This window comes from Teleopsis dalmanni, chromosome 1 (assembly GCF_002237135.1).
Source record: "Teleopsis dalmanni isolate 2A chromosome 1, ASM223713v2, whole genome shotgun sequence".
Classification (NCBI taxonomy): Eukaryota; Metazoa; Arthropoda; class Insecta; order Diptera; family Diopsidae; genus Teleopsis; species Teleopsis dalmanni.
Genome location: NC_051846.1, coordinates 228,696,895 through 228,709,566, shown reverse-complemented (window position 1 = coordinate 228,709,566; position 12,672 = coordinate 228,696,895). Strand labels below are relative to the sequence as shown.

The 12,672-nt window shown below is 28.1% G+C and overlaps 1 protein-coding gene across 1 annotated transcript; it reads right to left on the bottom strand.

The window, feature by feature from the left end:
* Positions 1 to 9,848: 9,848 nt before the first annotated feature.
* On the bottom strand, positions 9,849 to 10,123 carry LOC119667941 (the record flags this gene model as incomplete). Its single annotated transcript, XM_038077295.1, is given in 1 exon segment — positions 9,849 to 10,123. A coding segment is annotated over 1 exon segment (158 nt), but the record flags the coding sequence as incomplete, so codon positions are not given.
* Between the last annotated feature and the right edge of the window lie 2,549 nt (positions 10,124 to 12,672).

Sequence of the window (12,672 nt, the reverse complement as noted above, 5' to 3'; positions counted from 1 at the left end):
TTGTGCGTTGGCGTGGGTTTGCCTAAAAAGTATATAATTTGCTATTTTCCGTACGTTAATTCAAGATTTAGAAAATAAATAACTTTGCGTGTAATGCACTAATTGCTTTTGTTATGGTTAGAAACCAGCAAATGCGTAATTTACATTTTTAATGAAAGACTGGCTTCCATGGTACAAAACGAGAAATGAACACGATATGACCATGCAACGTGAATTCTGCAATAATATAAGTTGGAACAGAGACAACAGTGTACGCAAAAGTGACAACATACACACATCTAGTTTTTCAGCCTGGAGGAGATGGTAACAATGGAATATTGATTTTAACCCAAATAAGATGGAATATCAAAAGCAACGGTTTTCTTGATGTTTCTCTTGAAGTTTTTGTACACATATGAAGGTATATACATATATTATATGGAGTAAGTTATTATTCTACAATGTTAGTAAGCTAATTTTAGATTTATTATTATTATTAAAGTTATATGAAGAAATAATATATATTTTTCAAAATTAGGTAGATATATGTAGAATAAATACAAATTAGTACATACGTGTAATTTTTAAAAAAGCTTTATATGTAATAAAATGTTAAATGTATTTGATTTAAAAAGTGTTGCTTCCAAGCTAAGTATAGTTAATAGTCTTTGGTAAATAATTTTAGTTAATTGTTTTTTCTATAATCAATATTTTGGTTGTTAAAAAATCTAGTATAATAACAATTTTAAATATTAATTTATATTGAGGTATAAATGTGTTTTAGGAGGAATATTTTATGAAATATCTCAGGTATATTTTTAATAATTCATACTTTAATAATTTTCACATATAAGATTATGTTTTGGTATACATAACTTGTACCAAAACATAATGGTAACCCTTTACAATTATAGTTGGTAACCCTATTGTGATAAAAGTGTTTAAAAAAGTGATCTCCTTAAAAATTTCTGAAATATAGTAAATATTTTATACAAAATTTTTTTATATAAATATAAAGTGTCAGTGAACTATTGTTAATATAAAGGAAGGTGAAAGTCTATTTAATATTTGTTAATAAACTCAAATTACTTTGATTTTTAAAATGTGGTCACTGGAGCACCTAATTAAAAAAGGCGCCCGTTTAGCCGACGACGGCAGTTCTTTCAACTACTTCTAAGGGATACCTGCAAACTTTGTGGAAGTTTGTCACAAAGTTGATTTAAAAAATCAACTTCAGACCTTTCTGCTACACTACTTAATGCCCTACATTCAGAAAATTTTTTTTGCTAATCTTTCATTAACTAAACGAATTTACTCATCTTTTAATTGGATTATAATATCTTTTTCGTCAACAACTTTTTCTACAGTTTTTAATTCTTTAACTACAGCTGTAAAATCTTCTCTTAATTATATTTTTCTTGGGGTTCTTTCAGAAACAGATATATCATTACTATTCAATAATGGCCTAACTAATGTAGAAAGTTTGGGACTTATAGAATTAATAACTATACCACCTTCATTGTCTTATTGCCATAAAAACAAACAAATCACATTAAACATAAAACATATATTTTAAATCCCCAATTATTGATTTTGTACCTTCATTCGTCATTTTTAGGAAATTCATACATTCCCTTAAATATCTTACATCCTATTACGGAATTCCGCACCATCTTCAAATATTATTATCTAAAATAATAATTGTAATTAATAAAAGTAATTATTTTTTTAAAGGAACTTATTCACTACCTTCTATAACTTCTAATATAATATATATAGACTGACATTTGGATGAGGTAATTTTGTAGGTTTATGATTGTTGATCATCTATTTTTGATATAGTTAAGATTTTGCCTTTAGCTTTTCTTCGATGATGCATAGGTAATGTAGGTTTAAATCGATTGATATATGTATCCAAACTATGGGCTATGAAATAAGGTGTTAAGTTGTAATTTTGTGTTGAATCCATCTCCATACCCATTGATATGTATATTGTTTTATACCGTTTTAATTGTTGTGGTAGTGTTAATTTTGTTGTATAAAGTAATTCCATTGGACGAGTTGATATTGTATGTTGATAGGTTTTTGAATGATTATATAGAGGTGATGATAGATCTTTTAATATATCCTTTTATTATTTCGCTAGATATACCTTTGCCTGTACATAAAAATCCCATACCACAATCTTTACATGTTGTTAATAATATTTTGTGTTTGAGTGTCAGATTTCTATTTGAATGTATAGAACGTAATGACATGTAATAATGAAAATAGGGTTTTAGAATGAGAAAAAGTTGGATTTCCTACATTTAAAGGTTTTAATGATTGGCGTAAGAATGAGGATATTTCCTCACAGCTATATACTATGCTTTTGTTATACTGCTTGGCCATGGGTATGGGTATAGATAGATGTGGATACAGTGTTATATTTTGTATTTCATATGGTTAAATATATAGCATGTTTATGCGAATGGGATCTGGATGTTGGATGTATGGTGAGGATATACAAGGATATCCTAGTATTAAAGCTTTCAATTCATGCATTATTAGCATTAGTGGATAACCATTTAGCAATAATTGATTTATGCAATCAGATAAGTCATTTAATAGATATTCTATACTTGTTCTATATATTATTCGCCGTAAGTAATATAATATTGTTGCTTTCTTTATATGGTAAGAAATATGCGACGAATAATGGGATGTCCTTAGTGATTGTTGTGGTTTTTTGTATAGGTATGATATGCATGGATAGTTATGGTATGATGGATTGGGTGTTTCGTAGGTTAAATTGTATCCTACGAAATTTGCAAATGCTTCACAAAATGGTTCAATATTTGAATGAGGTAAATATATTAGTATATCATCTACGAATTTCCACTAAGCGTGGATACGATATGATTTAAATAGAGATTTTGAATGTATCTCTTTTTTTGATTCTATATATATAGTAGCTAATAAGCCTGAAACACTACCTACTTGAGGTAATCCATCGAGTTGTTGGTAATATTTATCATCGAATGAAAAGTAATTACCATGTTTTATGATGAAGTCTTTTGATTGTTCTAATAGGTTGAGTGGAATGGGGCATGTAAAAAAGAGTGAATTGTAAAGTATTCCTAGTTTATGATCAAACCTTAAATACTGAGCTCTTGCACCAATTCACCTCCTTTTTTTTACCCACGGTTCGAATGGGTTTGTTAAAATTGAAAAAATTAATTAAAAAATCGACAATTGATATTTCGTTAAGCACGTGAACGCACGAACCATAATTTTATTTCTTCGTATATAAAAAATAGCAACAACAATGTAAAAACAGGTTTTTAAAAACAATACAAATGTTACAAATAAATTGTTACAATTGATTATTCTATCGTGATACAGAACATTTGTTACACTTGATTGATCTCTAATTTAAAAAATAACATTAGTTAATATTAATACATATAAAAAAGAAAAATATGATGCCAAGTTGGCTTAACAGGGCATTTTTCTTTGAAACATGGTAGCTTCATTAAGTTGTGCAAAGTTTTTATTAGAGGGAATGTTGGGGTACTAGGATACATATTCTTAATGTCTAGTGATACCAAGACATAATTAGGTATTGGTCGTAAACCTAATATATGGCCTGTAAGGTAATTAATGTTGGAGATATTGTGTGATGATATACGATCAGAGAGTGTTGTGTCTAATATATAATGTACTAATTTATGTAGGGGTGATATATACCACCCTATAGGACTACATATTGGGCGTATATGGGTATTATTTTTATGGGTTTTTATTGTACCATATAGATATGGTAAAGAAGGTCTACTAATTAACATATCCTTGATTTCTTTGTATATGTTTCTTGGAAATATATCTTTGTTCTTAGTTTTTTCATAATATCGACATAGGGGCTATTGGACAATATTTGGGTCCAAAACTGAGAAGTATTGGAGCCTCTATAGGTACAGTTATGTTAGTGAGATTAGTGAAACCACGAGGTATGGCACGAGGATATAGATTTATAAGTTGGGACACATCTGGTAGCGTAGTAAATAATTTGGGAGTTAAAGATAGCACAGATGAAGCCATAAATGGTTGGAGAGAAGGCCTTGGGAAAAGAGATGCTAGGGATGGTGGATGATAATTAGGTATAGTTATACTATTAGGTGGTATAGGACGTTTTGACAATCTTTTTAGATTTGGTTTTGATGATACGGTAACAGGTGCACAAATAGCAGTAGATATAGTACTAGAGCTATTTACATTATAATTTTGTAGATCTAGAGAAGGAATATTTTGATGTACGGAGGTGGTAGTTGTGTGTATAACTATTTCTCGTGATCGGAATGATGTGGAAGGTAAGGTTGTAGAATAAACATCTGTTGTTGTGGTGGTAGTTATTGAAGCTAGAGAAATATGATATAGTGGTGGTCAAAATAAGATTAGTTCTTAATGGAGTCATAGATTTCCGTTATATTGAATGTCGTATTAGAATTTTTCATGTATAGTCTCTATTTTTGTTTTATAAATTTATTTGCTTTATTGTGACTGTAATCTCTAATAATTTCTAATATCTTAATAATAATATTGATAATATGTAATAATTAGTAATGTTTTTGGAATATTCTTGGATATTTTGATTTTAATTATAACAATATAATAATTTTTCAATAACTTAATATGGATTAATGATGGTATTTTTAATAATGTATAACATTTTTAATAATTTTTGATATTTCATATTTTTGATAATAGTTTTAATTTTGGTTTAATAATTATGTAATTATAATTGGTTGAGATGATAGTGATAGAGACTTGTACATGATTTTTATAAAATATAAAAAAAGATAAGAAATAGTGTATATAATTACTTTACCATTAAGATTTGGTTGTGATAGATGTGAGGTTGTTGATATTGTTTTAAAATTGGTTGAAGTGTAGTTGTTTGTTATAGCGAATGAGGTAGTTGCAGATAAAATCGGAGGTTGTTGGGTGTTAATTGCAGGTAGAGTGTTGATGTGTATAGGTAAGTCTGGGTTAGTATCTGTATAGTTGAGTAAAGAAATAATTACAAACATATGTATGAATAGATAAAGAAATAAAAAATGGAGATGAATTAATATTTATGAAGGTTGTTAATATGGAGGGAATATAATTTTTAGAAGTACAAATAAATGATAATAATTACTTGATATATATAGGTGTGATGAATTTGAATAAGGTTGAGATGTATGCTCATGTAATTGGATATGATCGGAGATGGTTCTCGGTGTTATTATTGGAGCTATATGACACTGGTGTGTAGTAGTTTGAGTAGAAGTAAGGTTTGGTTGATGAGTAGGCTCATCAAATAAATTTTCATCTAAAGCTGTTTGATTGCAATCTGCAACTCTTCGTCGGTATAGTTAATATCCATTTTTTTGGGCTAATTAGTTATGTTTAATAGAGGATAATTTTAAAATTAAATAGAATTAAATAAAAATAAAAAAGAAGTAGTAGGTATGGTTTTAGGTATATTTTACATGTTTTGTGAAGTCATCAATATTATAGGTTACATTGTAATTTAAATTGGTAAAGTTTTTTAATATTTATAAGATATTATTTAAAAGTGATATGATAACAATTTTTAAGGTTTGGATGGTATAATGATAGTTTTTGTTTATTATATATTTATATATTACGTGGATTACATAAAATGCTGTTTGAATTAATTACATGAGAATTGTTGGATACAGTTGATAAAGGTATATATAAGTTGGTGAATAATGTATACAGGAAGTGTTTATATGAATAAAATATATAAGTATAGATGTTCAATAGAATATAGTATATTGATACAATAATTTATTTATGTGACATTATTCATTTATTTATAATTTTTATATTTTATGTTTACGAGATTTATACAAATATAATTTAAGTTAATTTTTGAGGTATTATTGATGGAATTAGGATTTTTAATATAGAAGATAGGCTATATATAAATTAAGATATGGATAAAGATTTATTTAGAATGGGTTAATTAAGGAAGATTGAGGAGGAGAAGATTGAGAATTGAGGAGATAGTAATATGGATATAATTGATTATTGAATAATATAATAGGTAATTTGTTACAATAAAGTATTAGAATGAAATTATTTTATTTTAAATCAATTTTAGTATTATTTAATAGTTAATAGATATATATGATAAAATGTAGTAATATTAGAGATAATTTAAAGATGCTATTGAAATATTGAGTCTTACGTGTTTGTTTATGTAGTTGTACGTAGAGATGATAATATGTAGTCTCTGTAAGAGAGAATAAGAATATATAAACAACTGAAGGTAGATATATTAATACATTATATAATACGTTTGATAATTAGAATTATGGACACAATATAATTAGTATATTGTTAATGATGGCGCATAAAAGTGATTGTCTTTTGTATGATGTTTTATATAGTATATGCTATAGATTTGAGACAGATCAGTATAATAGAGATAATTTAAAGATGCTATTGAAATATTGAGTCTTACGTTTTTGTTTATGTAGTTGTACGTAGAGATGATAATATGTAGTCTCTGTAAGAGAGAATAAGAATATATAAACAACTGAAGGTAGATATATTAATACATGTTATAATACATACGTTTGATAATTAGAATTATGGACACAATATAATTAGTATATTGTTAATGATGGTGCATAAAAGTGATTGTCAGTTGTATGATGTTTTATATAGTATATGCTATAGATTTGAGACAGATCAGTATAATATAGAGAATATAAAAATTATTTTTGGTTAATATCAATATGATATGATGTAAACAATTTTAATAAAAAAGTATATTAGGTATTTGTGGTTTTAATTGTATTATTTAATTTTTATTCTGATATGTAGATTGCTATGTGATATTGTTGGTGTAAAAACAATTTTAATAATTTTAATAAAAACAATTTTAATAATTTTTAATAAAAACAATTTAAACAATTTTAATAAGTTTAATTACAATATTTATTCTTTAATTTTAAGTTTTAATTTTTAATTTTTAATAAAATCTACAGTTTAAGTTTTAAGCTCTATATAATGTATTAATAATTATTGTACAATTAAGTAATGTTATATATTGTATGGAGTAAGTTATTATTCTACAATGTTAGTAAGCTAATTTTAGATTTATTATTATTATTAATGTTATATGAACAAATAATATATATTTTTCAAAATTAGGTAGATATATGTAGAATAAATACAAATTAGTACTTACGTGTAATTTTTAAAAAAGCTTTATATGTAATAAAATGTTAAATGTATTTGATTTAAAAAGTGTTGCTTCCAAGCTAAGTATAGTTAATAGTCTTTGGTAGATAATTTTAGTTAATTGTTTTTTCTATAATCAATATTTTGGTTGTTAAACAATCTAGTATAATAACAATTTTAAATATTAATTTATATTGAGGTATAAATGTGTTTTAGGAGGAATATTTTATGAATTATCTATGGTATATTTTTAATAATTCATATTTTAATAATTTTCACATATAAGATTATGTTTTGGTATACATAACTTATACCAAAACATAATGGTAACCCTTTACCATTATAGTTGGTAACCCTGTTGTGATAAAAGTGTTTAAAAAATTGATCTCCTTAAAAATTTCTGAAATATAGTAAATATTTTATACAAAATTTTTTTATATAAATATAAAGTGTCAGTGAACTATTGTTAATATAAAGGAAGGTGAAAGTCTATTTAACATTTGTTAATAAACTCAAATTACTTTGATTTTTAAAGTGTGGTCACTGGAGCACCTAATTAAAAAAGGCGCTCGTTTGGCCGACGACGGCAGTTCTTTTAACGTCTTCTAAGCAGGGACCGTAACAGTTATCATAAAAAAAATAAAAATCATGTTATAACTGTTATCATTTGCATTTTAAAATAAAACTCAAAAAATAATTATTAAATTTGATTTTTATTATATTCATCAAAAATAATTATTATTATATGCCTTTTATTTTCTCGCACAGAAATAACTCTTAAAATTTGCTTCTTATTTTAAAACTCACAAATAACTGGTATACTTGCGTTATATAATATAAAAATCAAGAGTATCGCGCAAATTCTGCGCGATATTTTTAAAATGAAAATATAAAATGCAATTTTCATACAAGGTAGTTGTTTTTGTAATTCCATAGAAAATGTTTTAAAAGGTTGGTGCAGGTAAAGATTTCGTTTATTTTTTGTTTTTGATATTTCGTCGCAGCTGAACACAAAGCTTCTCCTATATCGACGTGGACGCGGATGTTTATCTTGCAAACCAGGATAGAATGATGTTCTTATATATTTAGTTATCAATTGATAACGTGCGTATGTTGGCTTTTGGATGTATCTAGAACTTTGTTGCATATACGATATGGAGATATGATGTAACACATCTTGGATCATTGCGTATGGATAACTATTTATTAGGATTTGTGTTATACAATTATATAGATCCTGTTCTAAGTACTCTATACTAGTTCTATAAATAATACGTCGTAGATGATAAAGTAAAGTTGATCTTTTGACTTGGAAGGAGATATGCGACGTATAGTGCAGCATCCTCATCGACTGTTGTTTTTTCCGATACAAGGATATCAGATATCCAGATGGGGCACGTATGATATTATAATCTAAATAAGATATTCTTGGATAATTGTCAAATGATGGATTTTCGGTTTCTATCTCATAGGTGATTTCATAACCCACCAACTCTTGAAATGTATCCATAAAAGAAGGTATATTGTGGCGTGACATATATAATAAGACATCATCGACGTACTTCCACCAAGAATGCACTTTGTGCTTATGAAATAAAGCTGGAGTGTGGATCTCTATTTGGGAGTCGAGATGAATTGTTGCTAGAATTCCAGAGGCTGCACCCCCCTGTGGTAACCCTTCTGCCTGAATATAGCATTTATCTTCAAAGGTAAAATAGTTCCCAGTATTTAATATATACTCTAATGCCATATTAAGCATTGATATGGGTATGGGACATGATTCAAGAAACCAAGGCAAGCACATAAGATTTTTCAAGGTGCGCCATAGGGATGTTATATTGGTTCTTGGATACATGTCTCTTATGTCCATGGACACGAATACATAATCTGGTAAAGGCTGAAGCTGTAAGATATGCCCTGTTAAACAGCTCATATTGGTCAGATTGTGTGCGGACATGCGGTTTGACAAGGTCTTTTTTAACACATGATGTATTAACTGATGGAGTGGATGGATGTACCAACCTAGCGGACTGCAAATGGGCCTCATAGGTTGCTCCTTTTTGTGTAATTTCACGGTGCCATATAGATATGGTAAGGTAGGACTGGATATTGTTAACATTTGTTGCAAGCTTATTAGTATAGACTTTGGAAATGAGGACGGTTCCTGTCGATGCCATCTAATAAGTGGCTTAACTATTCTTCGATATTTTGCAGCTAAGCAATTAAACAAGGCTCGTTGGTTTTCTGTATACAAAATGTAGGATCCTATCTCTAGGTTATGGTTTATCCACACATACATCTTCTGTATATATTCAGATTTTTTCATTAAGCATGTAGACTGGCCTTTATCTGCTTGTATTATTATCAAATCTTTTTGTGATTGTAAATATTCGGAAGTATACTTATATAACTGAAATAATATTTGTTGAGTTTGCTGAGGTTCTTGATAATCTTCCATGGCCTTTAAAAATTGAGTATAATGCAGCTGCATCTCTAACGGACTTTGGTAGTTTAAATTTATAAATTGATTCTGATATATTTCATTATAGCTATCCAAAGCTACGTAATAGTCCTCTATAGTAGGTGTTTTGATAGGGCTATACTTTGGGCCGAAGCTCAACAATATTTGCACTTCCTTTGGTACCTGGCGACCACTTAGGTTATGGAACCCACCAGGTATCATTTTTGGATACAATGTTGAAAAAAGTACATTTTGGGGTAACCGACCGCCATAAAAGTTACATGGATTTGTTTCATTTAAATTAACATTATATGTACTCATTTGCATGTCCGGGGTTTCAATTAGATCAGTTGAGGTGGATAATATAGTTTCAGAAGTTGGTTTGGAGACAGCTAGTGATTTGGCTTGATTTGGTGTTAAAAGATCTAAGTTAAGGAGAATAATATATTCAATCAATTAAAGTTGGATATGACTTATATATAAAGTTATGGGGATATTTAATTTGTAGTGTTTTATTGGTTGAACATTATAATAGATAAAATCGATCCTTAACCATTACAATAGATAAAATCGATCCTTAACCAATAAATTATTACAATAAATTACAATTTGAACTAATAAATATATATATACCTCGGGTTTTATTGGTGTTCATTGTATACATTTTTTCCATGTAATCTATTCGCTTCATAAGCACTGTAGATTTACACTTATCTGATTGTACTATTACTATATCTTTGTGTTTATTTAGGTAGTCTGATGCATATTCGTATAGTTGCTTTAGAGCTATTTGAAAGGAAGTTTTTGTTTCTGTTCTATTATGTTCAACAGTTTTTCATAGTGTGACTCCATTTTTAATGGGTCACATATACTCAAGTTTATAAAAGATTCTAAATAATTATCATTGTATTTTCTTATCGCTTGGTAATAATCTGTTATCTCAGGGATTTGTATTGGACAATAATTTGGTCCGAAACTTAATATTATTTGAACTCCTACAGGTATATTATTTGAGCTTAAATTAGTGAAACCTCCTGGTATTTGTTTGGGATATAATAATATGTTATATTCATTTTCTGGTAGAATATTATCATATAATGGTTTATAATTGATTTTTCGATATTTTCTAAATAGGGTTCTAAAATATTTGGTTGAGATATAATTGTTTGTGGTACAGGATCTTTGATGTATAAAGCATTGATAAGTTTTTATCTATAATTTCTTCACTCTCTAAAAATTCTATCTCATAGGAACCTGATTGCTGATACTGTAAAAGAAAACAGAAATTGTTGTTATTAATATGTAAAACAAAAAACATGTCTTTTATTTACCGGAATGCCTGTTTCGGGAGTATTTTGATCCCCATCCACTGCGTGCTCCGAAATAAACTTTATCACTTCTTTATCCATTCCTTCAAGAGCTTTCGGCCCTTCACTATCCGATGGATGCCTGCCTGTTTGTTCACAAAAGCGCTTCATTGCAGCTGCTTGTTTTTTTACCGATAGCTTCCAGTCCGCCCAGCACTATAATTAATAACAATGTTAAGCTATTTTATAAAATCGAATTTCACAGTGTTAAATAAGGATAAATAAATTGTATTTAATAAATTATAATAATAAAATAAAATCTGTGAAGTAAATAAAATTATAAGTAAAATCTTTTCGCATACATATGCTAAGCGTAACCACAACGAAATTGGTTCGGTAACGGTAAAATTTGCAAAATGTTTGTATTATGTATTGCTAGACGTACTTTAACTTCTTTTTTCCATTGCTCTGGTGTTTTATTGAATCCTCCAGAAGCATTTAGTTCCTCAGCACAATTTTTCCAAAAGTTTTCAGTCTTTTTACGACTATCTGGGCCTGAAAATTGATCCCGAGCAATATAAATATTTTGCTTTAGTAACTCTAATAATTTGTATTTTTGTGTCTTCGACACACGACCCGACAAAATTTTTTTTAAAAAATCACAAATTAAATTTACTTATCAATATTAATAATAATAATAATATATTTAATATAATATATACATATGTGTAAATATATAAGTACTTACATTACTCATTATGAATATATCAATAAATATTTTATTTAAAGAAATCAAATGTTCTCACTATCACTTTGTATAACTTTAAATTCTTGTGAAAGTATACGTTTGTATACTAGTCTTCTGCTTTGTTCCTCTCCATGTGTAATTTGTTGCGAGCTTATCAGATAAGACTTTTTTAACACTTTGCCTTAAAAATATGGACATTTCATCGCCGCCCACTCTGTTAATGAACTGCTTTTAAAAATATAAAAATAAAACAACTAAAATAGATATAGTTAATAATTTTTATTCTATTCGAAGGCTATTTTTCTATCTTCATCAACCAAACTCGCATCAAACTGGTCTAAGGTATCTGCAGTTTGTAGAGGTAACGGCGGTAAAATGGATGAATCCACTTCATTTGTTGGATTTGCATTGAACTTAAGGAGGCGTACTTCTTCACGCAATGATATAACCTCCCCGGTTAATGTTTTTATAACTTTTATTATATTTTCATCGCGCTTCATTTGATAGTTATCCCTCTCCCTTATTTCGCATAATATGTCCGAAAGATTTGGAGCTGAAAGCCCTGATAAATCATTTATAGCCGAATTGCTAATTCTATGGGTAACAGCCCATTGACTCAAGTGTTCTCTTACATTTTGCGGTTTCTCATAATTTTTTAAGCTAAAAATCTCCACGTGGTCATTATCGTAACTAAAAAAAACATTATCATAGTTATTTGGACAGTCAACACCATCAATAAAAGAATTATTGATATTGATATTTGTGTTCGCAAATCTTCATTTCTAATTTGTGGCTTAGTGTTTTTCTTTTCTACTCCAAAAATATTATTTATTATCTTAGACGCCTCTCGCTTGTTTGTTTTTTTTTAAAGAACTGGCTAACCTCATTCCGTTTAATATTATTTGTTTTGTTGTTCGTTATTACGAACAATTTAATAA